This window comes from Momordica charantia (genome assembly GCF_013281855.1).
Source record: "Momordica charantia cultivar OHB3-1 chromosome 8 unlocalized genomic scaffold, Mcharantia_2.0 BLBB01000008.1, whole genome shotgun sequence".
NCBI lineage: Eukaryota > Viridiplantae > Streptophyta > Magnoliopsida > Cucurbitales > Cucurbitaceae > Momordica > Momordica charantia.
In genome coordinates, this window is record NW_028275166.1 from 24,380,131 (window position 1) to 24,397,612 (window position 17,482).

The following is a 17,482-nucleotide window of genomic DNA, read 5'->3' on the forward strand; positions in this document are numbered from 1 at the left end:
TTAAATTTCAACTTTTAATTTATTGAATTTGTGGCCTAAAATCCATCTGCAACCGAAGATGGTAATGTTTCTAAAGATCAGTGTACTTGGAAAAAGACTATATTAGACACTGTCATAGTTCTTTTATACAAAATTAAATCATGTATTTAGGGTCCCTTCAATACATATTTCAAATTTCTTGTACAATAAAATCACTCAATTTTTGCTGTGATATAGCTCAGCAATAATTGACATATATCTCGCGAGTTATGTTAAAAATCTCATATTGAAAAGAGAGGAAACCTAATAACGGTTTATAATAGACATGAGCTACCCCTCTCATTGTCATTTGATTTTGAAATAGAACCCCATGAATATTGAAATAATAGTATCAGAGTTCGAAACGCTCAAACAAAAAATCGGTTTAAAAATGAGATCCGACTAAGATCGGTGAGCCAAAAAAACTACGATATTGAGGAGTGGTTTTGAAATAGGATCCAATCCCACTGAAAAAAACTTTTTCTTCAAATCTAATTCAATGTGCGAATATTTTTATCAATAGAAGAATTGAATGGAAGAGAGTAATTAATATATCCATAAATATTAAAATATCAATATATTAACATTTAACATGACTGTAAGTACAAATAATTATAATATTATTTTTTTTTCGTTGAACTTTTCTGTGATTTTTTTTTTCTAAAATATCCATCATCATTAATGCCTTTTGATATTTTCACTAATTTTGGGATTCTTAATATTGATGGCATTTTACCTATTTGGTCACACAAGCCTCCAAATTATATACTTCCACCACTTCAATGTTTTTAAATACATTCATATATATTATATTATATGATAGATAATAAGGTAAAGGCCACATCTTTCACTACGTGGATGTTAACATCACCTTAGGTTGCACAGTAGATATGGGCCTTTTGAATTCCACAATCCGTACAACCATTACGTCACCACCAACGTCACTGGCCCCACACATCTCTCTCATCCAATGAATTTTCTTTTTTCCTTTTTCTTTTTCTTTTTTTCTCTTTCTACACAATAATCTCTAATTTCAACTTAAAATTTCATTTCTCTGTACAAATTCGTCTAAGTTTCAACAAAAACCTCAAAATAGAATAATAAAGAGAGAGAGGGAGAGAAAAAAAGCAATGTTTTTGTTTTAATTAGTTTTTTCGACGTCTCTAAGATTTCACCGATAGAATTCTATCTGTCGAGAAGCGTTTAGCTCCATCTCTTCCGCTTCCCACTTGGCCTTTGCCACTACGCCATTGTGGAGTGGCACGTAATCCTACGGAAGGTTTAAAAGTTTAATTAGTTGAGAAAATATGGTAAATTTAATACTGTATTTATATTCTTAACACTATTAATTCTCGTCTCAATATATCAATATAAGAAAAGCAAGTGACGATTATTAATTAGTATCAACTCAACAAAGAAAAAAAAATGATATTATTAATCAGTATCTTATTCATATATTCTTAACGAACCTCGAGCTTTTGAATGAGCTCCTTGGCGTTGGGGGCGGAGACAATGATGCTACGTTGAGACGGCATGATAAAGCCATCGTCCACAGCCTTGTCGATGAAGGAGAGAAGTGAGTTGTAGTAGCCATTAACATTAAGTAGACCCACCTGCATAACACAAAAGTATCATGAGCTATTAAACCACAGATAACGTCATTCCATGGAGAAAATTATTCAATGTGACTGTCGTACAGGTTTGTCGTGGATTCCGAGCTGGGCCCAGGTTATGACTTCGAGGAGCTCTTCCAATGTTCCATATCCACCTGTTCTAGGCAATAATAAAGAACACACAGCATTAATATTATTTTATGCTAAAAGAGGTTTGTTTTAGGATATATAGAGAGAGAGAGACCTGGGAGGGCAATGAAACAGTCTGAATGGCGGGCCATCTCCGCTTTCCTCTGATGCATGTCGGCTACTGGTCGGACCTCCCCAACTGTTTCCCCAGTTATCTACTAATCCAACGTCATATATTATAATAATAATACTACACATTAATCATTATATTTATATTTATATAATACCATTTTTTTATTTCGTCTAATCCTAAGTTTTCATATTTCTTAATCTTCACATTTTTGTGTCCGAAAATGTGTGGGAACAATATCAAATAACTTCAAACTCACTTTAGAGTAGTTAGGATTTCGTACCTCTTTACGCATCAAGGTTTTCGGGATAATTCTGTCAAATAATTAAAATCCATCATAAAAATCAATTCAATAATACGTATATGTTTGTCAACTGTTTCTAATTGGAAAATACTTTGGTTCATTACTAGTAAGGAACAATTTCATCTTTACTATCAATAAATATTTGACAACTCATTATTTTTCAAAAAAAAATATGTTTGTGTAAGGAGAAATCTTGTCCTTACCATCATTAAATGTTTGACAACTAAGAGAGCGAAACGTAAAAATAGAAATTTTTTATAAAAATTAATGAGTTGTCAATTTTTCAATTTGTGGCAAGGATAAAATTTAGTCCATACCGTTAAGGAGTTAATATTTTTCTTTTATTTTTACATTTCTCCTTGTTAAGGAGGTGAGTATTCTCCTTCCCATTTGAGATATATATAAGTTGTTATTGTTCCAATTATAATTCTCTTTTTCTTTACGAGTAATGGAAGATGTGAATCTGATCAATTCGACAAAGACATAATAATATGTTGATCAATATAACTATACTCATGTTGGTTGTTAAAAATCAAGAGTCGCGAGAAAAATTATAAAGAGGGTAAAAGAAAGAAGTTTGTGCTAAAGATGGAAATAAAGAGGAGATAGAGAGATGAATATTAATTTTTACCCTATCACATGTCCACCTCCATTGTGAACCCCTCGAGAGACCAATCCCATTAGTCCAATACTTCCTCCTCCATAAACAAGACCCAATCTCCTCGAAACCTAAAGGAAACCACACTCAAATTAAGCTCAAGAAATTCAACTACAAAAGGAATTTGAACACCTCTAAGTAGCCTACCAATTCTCCGGCAAGCTCAACGGCAGCATCTCGGTAGCAATTCTTCTTGCCGACGCTACTCCCACAAAAGACGCAGACCCTTTTGAACCTGGACTTTGCAGGTACCAATTTGTTGTTCTCCCGATCATCGTCCATGATGGACACCTACCCTTTTGTGTTTTCCTTTCTTTGATAAGACAAAATAAACATAAGCCAAAATGAAGAAGAGAATATATTTTTGTAGCTGAGCTTTAGAGAGAGTGAAAGAGAGATAGCAAAAGAAGGAAGGGCCGAGACGGCCATATATAGAAGTTTGAATGAAAGAAAGGAAGGGAAATTAAAGGGCCAAAGGCAAAGGCAAAGGCAAAAGCAAAGGGCAGTCAATTGAGTCACCTCTGGAATCATGTTGGGCCACGTGCACGCTGCACTTATATTCTTTTTTCGTTTCCTTCGCCGACAGGATTGGCTTCTCTACGCTCTCCTCTACTGTTCCTTTCCCTGCACCACCATCTCTCCTCCACTGCAACTTGGACGAAAATATACTAAGTTCACCTAAAATGAGGCCAATGAGTAATGCTAGCTCGACCACATTAATCTCGATTATACTAGGGTTGAATCTAGTTGTGACTTTCGAGTAGAGAGGAACGGTACATAGACAAATCGATACCACATCCGAATGAGAGGGATCTTGAGATATGGAAGTATGGTGAAGAAAAGTTTAAACTTCATTTTTTGTGGCTCAATTATAAAAATTCTAAAGTTAACCGTACTTGGTTTGGAGCAATCTTCAGTTGGTTAACTTCCTATTTGATTTACTAAGAAGCATGTGAGTGAGGACAAAACATGCTAAAAAGATTTGTGTTGGTCTATAGAGACAGTTTTTACTCTTCTAAATAACTTGGATAAAAATGGTGGTGTAGAATCCAAATTTCGAATCTTAGGCCGGGGGCATTCTACGTTCTATAAATCTTACCCTTTGTTAATATCAATTGAATTCGTGTCTGATTTAAGCAACTAACTGTACGTTGGATTTAGTCAACCTATTATTATGGGCATACATATTTATGATCAGATCAACAATAATCTTCTTTCTACTTTAAGAATTAGTAATTTTTATGTATTTCCTGACACCAAATATTATAGGTTAGACGGTTACTCCGTGAGATTGGTCGAGGTACGTAAAAACTAACCCGAATATATATATATATATATATAAAACAATAATCTCCTTTCTCCTCCCCCAAAGGCAAGATTATTCAATCAAGCTTTTAAACACCTTTGACTTTGAACCAATGCTTCTTGACCTGTCCTAGAAAAAGAAATATGTTATTCTAATTTCTAAATCTCTCTCTCTCTGCCCTGATATTTAATTAGATGGGGCATTGCAGAAAAAGCTTTCCTTTTTTTGTCGCTATACAGAAAATTAAATTCCAAGCTTATCCAAATCTCTCTCTCTCTCTTCTTCCTTTAACTTGACGGATTTGAAGTCTTGTGAGTGTAATTCGATGGAAGGAAGATTGATTAAGTTAAAGCTAATTAATTACACTTCTGATTCTTGTCTCTCTGTTTGTGGAAGACGTTTGATTGCTTAAGCTTATTAATTACACTTTTGATTTGTTAATTATTGATTCAAAAGCTATCAAAAGTTAAAGATCTACCTACTTTTGACCAATTTAAGCTTTAATAAGTTAGTATTAATTTTGATTTCTAATAGCGTCATATAAATATACAAACAAAAATCCGCATTTATTACCTCTTATGTTAGTAGAGGATTAGAGATCTATGAATAAATATTGTTTAATTAGCTTAGTGCCGTACACGATAAGAATATAATAAATGATGATGCGAAGTGCATAAATGCAATTAATAGTGTTTAATTACTTTCAAGTTGTGAATGTGCTGTGTAATTTTCCAATTGTTCGATGGAAAGAAAACTATCTATGGCTTACTTCAGAGTATTTAGAAGTATTGTTTATATGCCCGTCTACCAGATTAAAAGTGTACTACGCTCGATGATAAAAGCGAGAATCATATTTTGTTGGCTACGATGCAAATTCAAAAAGCTACAAGATTTATAATCCTACCACAGAAAAGATGGCGGTAAATAGAGATGTGTCGTGTTTACTGAAAAGGCCGCATGGAATTGGATTGATAATTAAGCACAGACTGCAAGTATCTATTTTTTTCAGAACATAGTGATGAAATTGGTGATATTGCTTTTCCATCAACACCACCTCTATCACTGGTTACGCTAGTACATACTCTTGGGAAAATAACGGTCCTGTATAATTTCTCATTCCACAAAAAATATCCAAACACAACCACAATATGCAAATAGGAAGAAAACTGTAAAGCACAAGATAAATGACACAGCAAATTATACTAGTTCACTACTTAAGGGCTACGTCTAGTCTTCCACTTAGATGTGAGTAATTCACTAATAATGTTAGGATTGGAATACAAAGCTCACCTAAAAAAAATCCACTAGAGGTCCCAGCAAAATCCCCCTAGCTTCTAAGTATTTTAATACAATTAATACTTAGATACATGAATAAAAAACTCACAAGAATCAAGATATAATTATCCCAAATACGTTGATCTTGATTAGCCCCAATGCCTCTGCCAATACCCGAGCCGCTGTTATAACCTGCTCAAAATCGACTGCAAAATAACCTTTTTTCGATTGGTAAACCCTAAAACCCGAACTGCGGCATTTATAGACTCAAAATAGACAGCGCCATGGCGCTACAGACAGATTATCGTTCGCACACGTACAACAGGACAGCATCGCGGCGCTGCCTTCTCAACCCTTGTGGCCTGCATCATCTACTTCCCTGTTTTTCATCCCTGCTTCGACCCCGACACGTCTCGACTTGATCCCGACTCATCCTTAGCTCGTTCCGACGTCGTTTTGGCTCTACCAATCCCAAAACATACCACACCTTCATCATCTACATCAAGTTCAAGTGAAGGGCCTTATCGAATGAGAAAGTTTTTACGAGACATATATGATGAAGTTGAAGAGTTAAGTAAAAATTTTAATGATATTACTCTCTTTTATCTATTTGGTGATAGTGAACCTTTAAATTTTGAAAAAACAGCACAAGATGAAAAGTGGAAGATTGAAATGGATGACGAGATAAAGATCATAAAGAATAACGATACATGAGAGCTTTATATTATTCCAAGTGGAAAGAAAGCAGTAGGTGTCAAATTAGTTTTCAAGACAAAGAGAAATGAAATAGGAGAAGTGAAGAGACATAAAACGAGATCAGTAATTGTGAAAGGCTACTCTCAAAGAAAAGACATTGATTATGATGAAGTATTTGCTCATGTTGCTCGCTTGGAGACTATAAGATTGCTAATTCTTGCTGCTCAAAATAGATGAAAGATTTTTTAGATGGATGCCAAATTAACATTTACGAATGGATATATTAAAGAAGAAGTGGACGTGGAACAACCTCTTGGTTATGTGATGAAAAGACAGGAGGATAAAATTTAAAGTTGAAGAAGGTGTTGTATGGGTTGAAACAAGCTCCAAGAATGTGAAATAATAGAATTGACAAATATTTCCATGACATTGAGATTCTAAGATTCCCTCGTTAACATTCTCATTATACAAAGACTAATAATGATCATAGAGATGTTTTGTTGGTTTGTCTATATATAGATGCCTTGAGTTTTATAGGAAATTGTCCAAACATGTTTGATGGATTTAAGAAAAGAATGATCCAAGAATTCGAGATGATAGATATTGGTATTATGTCATATTATCTTGACATTGAGGTGAAACAATCAGACGAAGGAATTTTTATTTCTCAAGAATGATACATTAGAGAAATCCTTAAGAAATTCAAGATGTTCAATTCTAAAATTAGTTGCATAACTCTGATTGAAATTGGAATGAAATTTTCAAAACAGGAAGATGAAGATGTTGATCCCTCGTATTTCAAAAATTTAATTGAGAGTCTGAGAAATTTAACATGCACAAGACCTGATATTCTTTTCGGTGTTGGATTAGTGAGTCCATTTATGGAATCTCCTACAACTACTTATTTAAAAGTAGTAGAATTCTTCGTGATCTCAAACACATGTTGGATTATGGATTATTTTATTGTCAATACTGCTTTTACCTAGAGTTTTAAAAAACAGTCTGACACTATCTACGTGTGAGTAGAATTCAGGAGCGTGTCATGGAGTTTTGTTGTGAAACTTTCTTAAGACAATTGAAATTGTACAGTAAGATGTTGGTGGTCCAAATAAAACGGATTGCTGACTCCTTATTGAGTCGGAACAATTGTTGACTTATTGTCCACATGGACCACCCTCGACAAGTCCACATCAGCAAGTTCCTAGCTCGGCGTGGATTGGCTGTTTATGCCTTTTAATTCCAACACTTCTTTTTATGGTTATTAATTTATATCCTAAATTAAGTCCCTAACTTCTCTCTCTTTTCTTTACGGTTGGGAAATCTCTTCTCCCTAACTTTTGCTTCCTACCTTCCTACTATTCTTGATCCATCAACCTCCGTATCTGGATCGTTTCTTCTGTGTATTCACTACTATTTTTTGTTTCTGTGACGCTGATGAATAGTAAAAAAATTGAGGAAAAAAAATCTGTTTCAAAAGATAAAAAAGTGCCTTTAGCCAAAAAAAAAAAAGGAAAAAAAGATTGAATTTTTTAGATTTTTTACTTTTCGTGATGTTTGATAACTATATGAATACTTTGATTTTATTATATACAACTTTGTTATATAATTTGGTATTTTTTTTATGAGGATGAACATTAAAATCTTGCTACTTCTTCTTTCATGACATTTATTAACTACCCGAAAACTTTTTTGTGATGTTTTTTAAATGACATTAAATATGTTTTCCGAGACGTTTTTTAAACGTCATGAAATCCATTTTTCGTGACATTTTTTAAACGTCATGAAATCCATTTTTCGTGACATTTTTTTAAATGTCATGAAATCCTTTTTTCGTGACGTTTTAAAAAAACGTCAACCATTTTAACGTCACAAAATCTCTTTCTCGTAGCCTTTTTTAACCATCATGAGATTCATTTTTCGTGACATTTTTTAACCATCATGAAAGTACACATTTTTCATGATGTTTATCATAAATATCACGAATACCTTTCGTGATGAGCGAATATGTGACATCGTAAAGAACGTTACGAAATGGCCCTTTCGTTAGTTTAAACAATATATATATATGGTTTAATATAGTTTATCACATCCATTGTAATAGCAATGTAGCCTGAAAAAATTATTTCTTGGTTGCAACTTTTCAAGTATCTTATCTAGATATTATACCTATAGTGCACCATTTTGTTAGTGGTATAGCTAATGCACATGCCAACCTCATCTCTTGGTTGCTCTCTATTTAGAGCAATGTCCTAAAAGGCTGACAAAGGCAAAGGTATATGCACAATCACTTTTTGATTTTGGTACTCTATTCAATTCCATGTTTTGTTGTGTTTTGTGATAAAACCAACCCAAACTACTTTTACACAACTAGCTACTTATCCAAATTCTCATCAACATACTAAATATATGTATGTAGGGACCTATCATTAATGATGTATATTTCTTTTTAAGCTCTTATACACCTGTTATTTCCTTCCCATTTAATATTGAATACCACTTACTAAATCTTGTGTAAATTTCTATACCCATATGTGAGATAAAGTGTTAAGATATTATAAAAGAGTAAATTTATCGTAACCCATTAATTTAAGTTTTTGAGTTGATTGATGATTTTACATGTATCAAAGTAGGGAGATCTTGTTTAGTCATTCAAATAGTTACTGGCGTTCTTTTAGCTATGCATTACACACCTCATGTGGATCTAGCTTTCAACAGCGTAGAACACGTTACAAGAGATGTTGAAGGGGGATTGGTTGCTCTGTTATATACATGCTAATGGAGCAAGTATGTTTCTCATTATGGTATGATCTCAATTTGTATTTACTTGAATGATGCTACAAATCTCCATCAAAATGGTTATTTATTTATAATTGAACAAAAGTGACTAGAGAAGTCGCTTTAGCGAGTTTACGAGGTGAAAGGGCAATAACTTCTCCCAGATAAAAAAAAAAAATTCCGAGCATGTTTGGTCAAAGTCTATCTTATCTTTACCACGTCTTGAATTCATGTAATGTCGTTATCGAATCATGGAAGAGAATATTAAACATCTACATGGTCTAATTATTTAGTTAATTTGTGATTAGTTAGTCAGCACATATTTAAGTCCCAACCACTAACACTCACGAGTCACAACCCTATCACTTTGACCTATCCATATATTGCTTTCTATCATTTATAGTGCATCGACTTGTCAGACCTTTTTCACTTTTATTGAACTGGCTTGTCTGGTTGCAAATGGTCTCAAAGCCAAAAAGCAACGAGGAGAAAGAACATTCATTGAATAAAAATCTCGAACTTTTTTTGAAACTTTCAATAGCTTTCAGTTCAATTCTTATTCTTATTCATTTGAACCTGTCTTTTCTTTGCCCCTTTGAGGGAATAAGCTTTGAAATTGGCAGCAATTACCACCAACATAACTACATACAAAGTATTCAACCCAACCCAGAAAGACAAGTCGTAGCCTTATCTTAAAATTATCTTAAACTTTTTGTTTTTTGGATTATGACTAATTGTTTGATGCTTAATTATGTGCCCTAGACCCAAGGATCTCTCGGGGTTTGAGTCGGTCCGCGTAGGAAAACTTTCTATTCTTATTTAATGTCACCCATGTCAACGAATTATCTAAAAATGATATGGAGCTAAATATGGTTAAAGAATAGAAATTTATAGTGCGAATCAAAAGAGAGTAGGCACTACGAGAGTACCTTGAGTGTGTTTGCATAACCATGTCAACATTATTTAAAAATGTTTATTTGCGAAGGAAAATTCAAAATACGAATGGAGAAGGAAAAAGGTAATGCGAGTTCTAGAAATTTTAGTGTCGGTATAAGTATATCGTCGCTCTCTACCCTTTTTCTCTCTCTCTCGTTTCTGTCTCGATCTCTCTTTCCTTGTTGGTGGAAAAGGAGGGTAAGGAGATTCCTTGGTTATGGCTGCTGGAATTTACGTGTATAACTTTACCAAGAAATTTTGTGAAAAGAAGAAAAGGACCCTTTGTGATAGTATTGTGTTAATTTGTTGGAAATTTCGCAGTCACGAGAAGAAAGGTAGGTTTATTGTGGGAGAAAGAAGTGTGTTTGTTGGGCCCAACAATTTAGGAAGGGTTGACATTTTGACATATCACATCCAATCGAGACTATGGGAGAAGCTCATGCCTCTAATAGTTAAATTCAAGATTTGAGTGTCATTGGTCACTGTTTATTTGATTTCTATGTTTTTCATTTTTGTACGTTTTAGTCTATATATTTTCGAAATGTCTATTTTGGTTTCTATACTATTTAAGAATGGTCATTTTAGTCCTACTAACATTCATAACTACGTTTTAAGAAATTTATTGCTCGTTTTGGTAACGTTTCCGTTTCTTATTTTTGTTAATTCATTTTAATAAAGAAAAATGAATTGCATGACCTATGTTTTGGAGAAAATTGGAAATGGAAACAAGAAAGAAGGAATCTTGTTTTGATTGTTTCAAAAAATTCTATATATTAGTTGTAAAATGCTTAACTTTTTTAAGAAATTTGGAAACGAGAAACAAGAAATAGAAACGTTACCAAACGAGTCATTATTATACTAAAATTGTGACAAAAAGAAATGACATGAAAATCAAAATTAAAAGATCCAAATGAAGGTAGTAAGGACAAAAACATTTGTTTTGAAAGTAAATGAACTAAAATGAATAAAGCGAAAAGACACAAATTCAATAATAAACGTTAATCGAAAGAGAGTGTTCTTAGGAGGTTTAGGCTTAGGTCCCAGTTTGGCATTTTTAATAAATTTGCATTTTGAAATTAAATAATCTTTATTTCTTTTTCATAGGAGATATTAAAATGTATAGAGCTACGAGAAGAGTAGTCCATGTATTTAAAAATCTTGTTGTGAGTCTCTTATTTTTTTCGAGGTGGGATCCTTTAACATGTCCCTTTAAGATGGTAACATTTTTTGTCTCACCAATTTTGATTGGATCCCCCTCTTTTTAAAACTATATGCTCGTTTTAATTTGTTGGACTCTAATACTATGTGCAAATCCAGTGTACACCAAAACAAAGTTTAAATGTCGATATCAATGGAAATTTTGAGGTCTCAATTTCATGAAAATATTAATAAAATGTTGATGTCGATGGATATTTCTATAAAAGTTAGAGAAATTAAAAATTTGTAAAAAATATTTAAATTAACCGATAAACATTTTTCTATTTCTAAATAATTTTAAAATAATTAATATTAATATTAGGTATATATTAGTGATATTTTGTTGATATTTTAAATATTTTGTCAATTCTTTTTGTATTATAATGGAAATGTCGATTTACCTCTTATATCGATTTCAAACCTATGAATGTATGAAAATATCTATGTGCCGACCAACATTTAATACCAACCACGAGGGACTTGAGCTGGTTTACACTATTGTATATCAAACAATCTACTTGTCTTAGTGGTGCTTGCGTTCCTAGTAACTCAATTTTTTATAAAAGGAAAAAGAAAGAATTCATAATTTGTGATTCTTTCTTTTTTCATATAGAAAAATATTTATACAAATATATCAGTTAAGAAAAAAAAAAAGGAATATATTATCCAATAATTTTTTTAACCTAAAAAAATTTCCCTCTTAATTTATACATATATATTTGTAGTTTCTTTCATCTGGTTGTTATCGAATAATTTAAGATTTATTTTTATTCTTAGTTTATACGTGTTATTATAGAGGTCATATATTTTCTATAAATTATTGTATCGTTATCTTTCTCTTCTTCTCGATAAATCATTCAAGATTTGATTATTCTTATGTCATATAATTTTTTATTTTGATTGTTCTTATGTAATATAATTTTTAATTTGAATTTTGCCGAGTTCAAGGGAGTTGACAAAATTTTTTTAAAACTATTTTTTTATATAATTTTAAATTTTATATAAAAACTTCTTTTCCCTTTTTTTCATTTAAATTAAATAATATTAGACTTCTATATCTTATACATTTACCTTGGAGGTTATATTTTTCAAAAAGATCATTTAAATCTATCTAAAACGTATCTATTAAGTATGACAAATAATTATCTTTCTATCTTTGGTTCTCTTTCTTCTAAACTTATATAGAAAGTTTAATAACACTTCTATTTAACAAACTTGTTAAATTATAGAAAGTTTAATAACACTTCTATTTGACAAACTTGTTAAATTATGAGTTTGATTTGATAGTTTTCAAAGTTGCATTTAAATTTCAAATCTAATAGGTGTCTGACAAACTTGTATTTTAAAGTTCAAGAGCCTAATAAACACAAAATTAAACATTAATAGTTCTATTTGGCATTTTTTAAAATTTATAAATGGTATTAAATACAAATTTGAAAGGTAAAGGAACAACCTAATTATATCAAAATTATTAAGGATCACACATTCAAAAGATAAAATCTTAACAAATGTTTATAATATATGAGTTGGTTTCAAGATGGAACTCATGAATATTCGATATGTTATTAGAGTTCAACAGGTTCAAATGAGTATCTAATCCAAAAAAAAAAAGTCATCAGAGGGGAATCTTAAGTTATAAATATTGATAAAAGCATATATATAAACTAGTGTATATATATATATATATATATCTCAATATGTTCGAAATTATCTTGTTCTTGATCTGCCGTCTGATATACTATGCTTTCATCTTAAAGTGAAACATTTTTCAATAATATGTGCTTTTATGCCTTTCAAAGTTACCCCTTCATCAATTCCTTTTGGTTTTAAATATCTATTTACAACCGGTAGGTTTTTTTCCATAGGCAAACTCTACTAGGATCCTAAATGTCATTCTCACCTATGGATTTCATCTCATATTATAATATAGCTTCAATCCACTCATTTGTCTTATAAACAACTAGCCTCAAGAATTTGAAGACACACTACAAGAATTTCAAGATTTAGCGACGAAGAAATTCGTCACTAAAGGTTAGAAAATCGTTGCCAAAAGATTTTGGGGACGAATTCATTTTGTCGCCATATATAACAGATTTAACAATTTTCTCTGGGTCAATTTTTTTTTTTAATTCTTGTTTCTTTTTTCTTCTTAAACCTTGTCACTAAATATTTATTTAAAAAATTTAAATCAAACTTCGTAAACACGCATTCAAAAGTATCCTATAAATTTCGATTTATATTAAACAACAAATAATTTTTACAATCGCTATACTATAGAAAATCAAATCCATAATAGAAGCTAAATTTCGACTACAAAGTAAATCTAAACCTAATACAAAAATCATCATCTTCTTGGCTTCATGAAATCTCCTTCAGTTTCCAAAGTTTACGAGAAGAAAATTCAAAACAACCTGAAAAACAGAATTAAGGATATAGAAAACTTAATACAAGAACTCATTAATCAATTATTTTATCTTCACAAAATAAGGAAAAAATTTAGAGACATCAAACAAATAGAATTAAAGACATGAAAACTTAAAAATGTACAAGAAAAAAATAGCCATAACAAACATTTATTGAATTACAAAATGAAAGAGAGAGAACAAGTTTTAGAATTTTACCGACGAAGAACAACGGAGAGACACGACAAAGTGAAGCTGTGACGATACCACAGCGGTGGCATCCTATGATTTCAAGATATATACTCAGATTACTTGAAAAAAAAATAACAACAAAACAAGTATGGATTAATACCTCAAAATAAGTAGAAAAAGAGTGGTGGTGCGGGATGAGAACAACAGAGAGAGAGGACACATCCACGACAGACGAAGGGAGGGAGAGAGTGGTGATAGTGGAAGGAGGGAACGGTGATGGTAGAGGCGATGGAGGGAGGGAGATGGAGGAAGAAAACAAGGACTGAGGCAGTGGAAGGAGGGAGAGGAAGTTGTAGGGAGAGGGAGGAAGAAAACAAGTAAAAATCAAAGGGAAATGAAGGGGGTTAAATCGTGATCTATGGCGACGAAATAAAAATTCGTCGCCCAAAACCCTTAATTTCGCCGCCTTTAAGTTTCCCCAAAAAAATATTGGGCGGTAAAAGTCCCGCCATTTCTCAAGACTTTTGGCGACAAAACCTTGAATTTGTCGCCAAAAGTATCTTATGACGACAAATTCACAGTTTTGTCGACAAAATTTATGAATAAAAAATCTTAATTTAATCAAAACTAATGGCGACGAACCTAAATTTCGTCGCCAAAAGTTCCCCAAAACAAATTGGTCCGTAAAATTCCCGCAATTTCTCAAAACTTCTGGGGACGAAACTTTGAATTCGTCGCCAAAAATTTTCCAAGAAAAAAATTGGACGGTAATATTCCCACCATTTCTCAAAACTTTTGGCGACGAAACCTTAAATTCGTTGCCCCATAGGGTACTTTGGGCGACGACAATTACAATTTGTCGCTAAAAGTTTGTCTAATTTAAAAATTTTTAGTCAAAAGTTTTTGGCGACGAATTGCAATTTCATCACCATAGGGTACTTTTGGCAACCAAAATTAAATTTCGTCGCCAAAAGTAACCTATGGCGACAAAATTTTAATTCGTCGCCAAAAGTTTTGACTATGAATTTTGAAATTAGACACAACTTTTGGCAACGAATTAAAACTTTGTCGCCATAGGGTACTTTTGGCGACAAAATTTAATTTTGGTCGCCAAAAGTACCCTATGACGACGAAATTGCAATGGGTCACCAAAAATAAAATTTCTTGTTGTGACCGTATTGACTTTATAAAAAATGATCTGTTAATTTTCAATAGGCAATGAAAATTTATGAGGCAAATAAGTGAATTGAGGCTATGCACAAGATGAGATGAAATCTATAGGTGACAACTCACAATTGCATCTAAGATCTTAATTGAGTTGTTGGTAGACGAGAAACCTATTGATTAATGGTAAATAGATATTTAAAATCAAACTTCAAGATTTAAGTTATAAATCACATCTTGTAAAATATTTCGTTCAAAAAAATATATAAATTATAAAGAGACTCTCGTAAAATCTTTGCCTCACGAATAATGGTGATGTATATCCTCAAACCTTAAAATTAAACACAGAAATTAAAGCGAGAGATTCATTATATCTAATGATGTTTGAGCTCAATAGATTCAACGACCAAAATATTTCGTCATTGAAGCCATTTTTCTAGTGTGACAATACCTATTGGAACAACATTGATGGGTCTTCTTCCAAAGATATTGATTATGACACTCTTACGCCCTAGCCTCAATGCAACTTTATATAAGCTTCTCCTATTAGATTAAGTTATTAGAATATATTATTTGAATTAATTTTATTTTGTATTTCAATATTTTACAAATTACATTATTAGTAAACAAACTTAAGAGGTTATTGCAATATACTTTGTATTAAAAGAAATATTTTACAAACTAATATTTTAAAATTACTTTTCAATCTTTGATTTCAAATGTTGTGAGGAAAAATATTTCTATTTTTATTTTTCTATATATGAAAATAAAATGTGATATATTTCAAACAAGTTTTTTACATTAATAAAAAATAAATAATGTTTATATATAAACAATTAATTCGTACCCCGTTCGGTAACCATTCTCTTTTTTTTTTCTATTTTTAAAATTAAGCTTATAAATACTATGCTATAGTTCTTTCTTTTTCACTCTACTTTCGGAGAATAGTTTTAAAATCTAAGCTAAAAATTTAAAACTAAACATAAAATAGTTTTCAAAAACTCGTTTCCATTTTATAAATTTGCTTTAAAAAATGTGACAAACATATAAAATTCCTTCTTAAAAACAGAAAACTAAAATTGAAAGGGTTATCTAATAGGAAATTTGGAAACTACAAATCTTGTAATTTATTTTATAATTCTAAAGAATGTGGCTGTAAATTATCTTATATAATGAAAAATAAAAAGAGAGTTGAAAATAGAAAATAAAAATATCAGAAAGGGTCCTAATATGATTGGAAACTTGTGGTTGTGTTGGGCAATAAACAGCCACACTTGAGTTGGGACCACACCAGAGAGCTGTAGTACAAAGACCACCCAACTACAAATTTTGGAAAAGGAAACTAAAGATCCCACAAAAAGAAACAATCAAATCACTGCCATAAAAATTAAAAAAAAAGGCTTCAAAGAAACATGGTGAAGCTGATATAAATATTTTTTTAATTTATAAAAATATTGTAGTTTTTATTAGATGGCCACGAAATTATTTCTTGAAGAGATATTTTGCTACTTGTTGGAGAAAAGAAATCACATGTAGACAGTTTTAAAAAAATATACATGAAGAGAGAAGATTTTGTGGATTGGTGAACGTATCGTCCGGCTCACTTTCGTTTTTAAAAAATAATTTAATACTGATTTATTTATTATTTTTTTTATGTTTATTTAGTTTGAAATAACATAATTTACTCTATCATAAAATTTAATATAAAGTTTCAACTAAATCAAATTAAGTTTTAAAATTAGATTTTATTTGAAAATAATTGGTTTTTTTAAAATTGATTTTAAGATTTAAAAAAAAACAATTTTTTTCTCCCATTTGATTTTTTTCTTCATACGTGTATCCCCTCCCCTTCTTCTCCTCCCTCTTTTTCTCTCTTCTCTTGCCCTTTTTCTTTTTCATCGTTATTTTTAGGTGTATTTAAGGAGGGCTGCAGTGGGAAGGAGAGGACAGACAAAACACTACACGGAAGACCAAGAAAAATTCGCTTCTTCTTTCTCTCTACCATCACCTTCTCTTCTTCTTCACCCAGGCTGGCGACCCCAACGATACACAGACTGCACACGTCCCCCGATAATCACAAGTTCAGACAACCTGCACCACAGTAGTCCGGCGCAAAGCTCTATAATTCCGACGGACAACAATAATATAACGAACAACATCTACAACCGACGCACGGATCACGGACCACCTGACTCCGACCTTGAGTGCTCCTTCACGGTTTCAGACCCGCGAGCACACCAAGAATTTTCTCACTACAGTACGTGGTATAGAAAAAAGTTGTTTTAGAAATGATTTGATTTTTTTTATTTGTTTTAAATAAGTTTGTTTTAAATTATATATATATATATATATATATTTTAAATAAGTTTGTTTTAAATATGATTTGATTTTTTTTTAAAAAAAACAAGTTTGTTTTAAATATGATATTTTTTTTCTTTAAAACAAGCTTGTTTTAAATGTTTTTTTTTAGTTTTAAGGAAGTTTGTTAGAGGAATTTCAAATCTAAAACAAAATAATTTTATTTTATTTTATTTTATTATTATTATTATTATTATTATTATTTTCGGTTTTAGTTTTATTTTATTTTATTTTTTTTAAACAATTTTTTTAAAAATAAAGATTTGTATGATAAGAATTAAAACTAAGTTGTATCATGTGGTGTTGGCATAGTGGTAGGTTACTTAAAA

General features: G+C 31.4%; 1 protein-coding gene and 1 long non-coding RNA gene across 3 annotated transcripts; both read right to left on the reverse strand.

Moving 5' to 3' along the window:
- Positions 1 to 570: 570 nt before the first annotated feature.
- LOC111020733 (cytokinin riboside 5'-monophosphate phosphoribohydrolase LOG1) lies at positions 571 to 3,349 on the reverse strand. Of its 2 annotated transcripts, none has more exons than XM_088127908.1 (7): positions 3,000 to 3,349; positions 2,826 to 2,923; positions 2,150 to 2,204; positions 1,876 to 1,975; positions 1,716 to 1,786; positions 1,488 to 1,631; positions 571 to 1,288 (listed from the first exon to the last, which is right to left on the reverse strand). In XM_088127908.1, exons 1-7 carry the CDS (start codon positions 3,132 to 3,134, stop codon positions 1,190 to 1,192), a joined length of 702 nt encoding a protein of 233 aa, XP_087984034.1. In that variant the 5' UTR covers positions 3,135 to 3,349; the 3' UTR covers positions 571 to 1,189. The 2 variants fall into 2 exon arrangements, with proteins under 2 accessions (XP_087984034.1, XP_022153179.1); XM_022297487.2 differs by having other exon boundaries at positions 2,174 to 2,204; positions 3,000 to 3,339.
- A 9,904-nt stretch (positions 3,350 to 13,253) lies between these two features.
- Positions 13,254 to 14,060, reverse strand: LOC148209833 (uncharacterized). Its single transcript, XR_015793224.1, has 2 exons — positions 13,792 to 14,060; positions 13,254 to 13,721 (listed from the first exon to the last, which is right to left on the reverse strand). It is a non-coding gene; the product is annotated as an uncharacterized LOC148209833 (long non-coding RNA).
- Between the last annotated feature and the right edge of the window lie 3,422 nt (positions 14,061 to 17,482).

Excerpts from the sequence above, each read along its gene's own strand:
- LOC111020733 (XM_088127908.1), bottom strand. The coding sequence starts at position 3,134 with ATGGACGATGATCGGGAGAACAACAAATTGGTACCTGCAAAGTCCAGG. Across the intron at positions 2,924-2,999 it reads TTGAGCTTGCCGGAGAATTG|GTTTCGAGGAGATTGGGTCT; the intron begins GTAGGCTACTTA and ends GGTTTCCTTTAG. Across the intron at positions 1,289-1,487 it reads AGCTCATTCAAAAGCTCGAG|GATTACGTGCCACTCCACAA; the intron begins GTTCGTTAAGAA and ends AACCTTCCGTAG.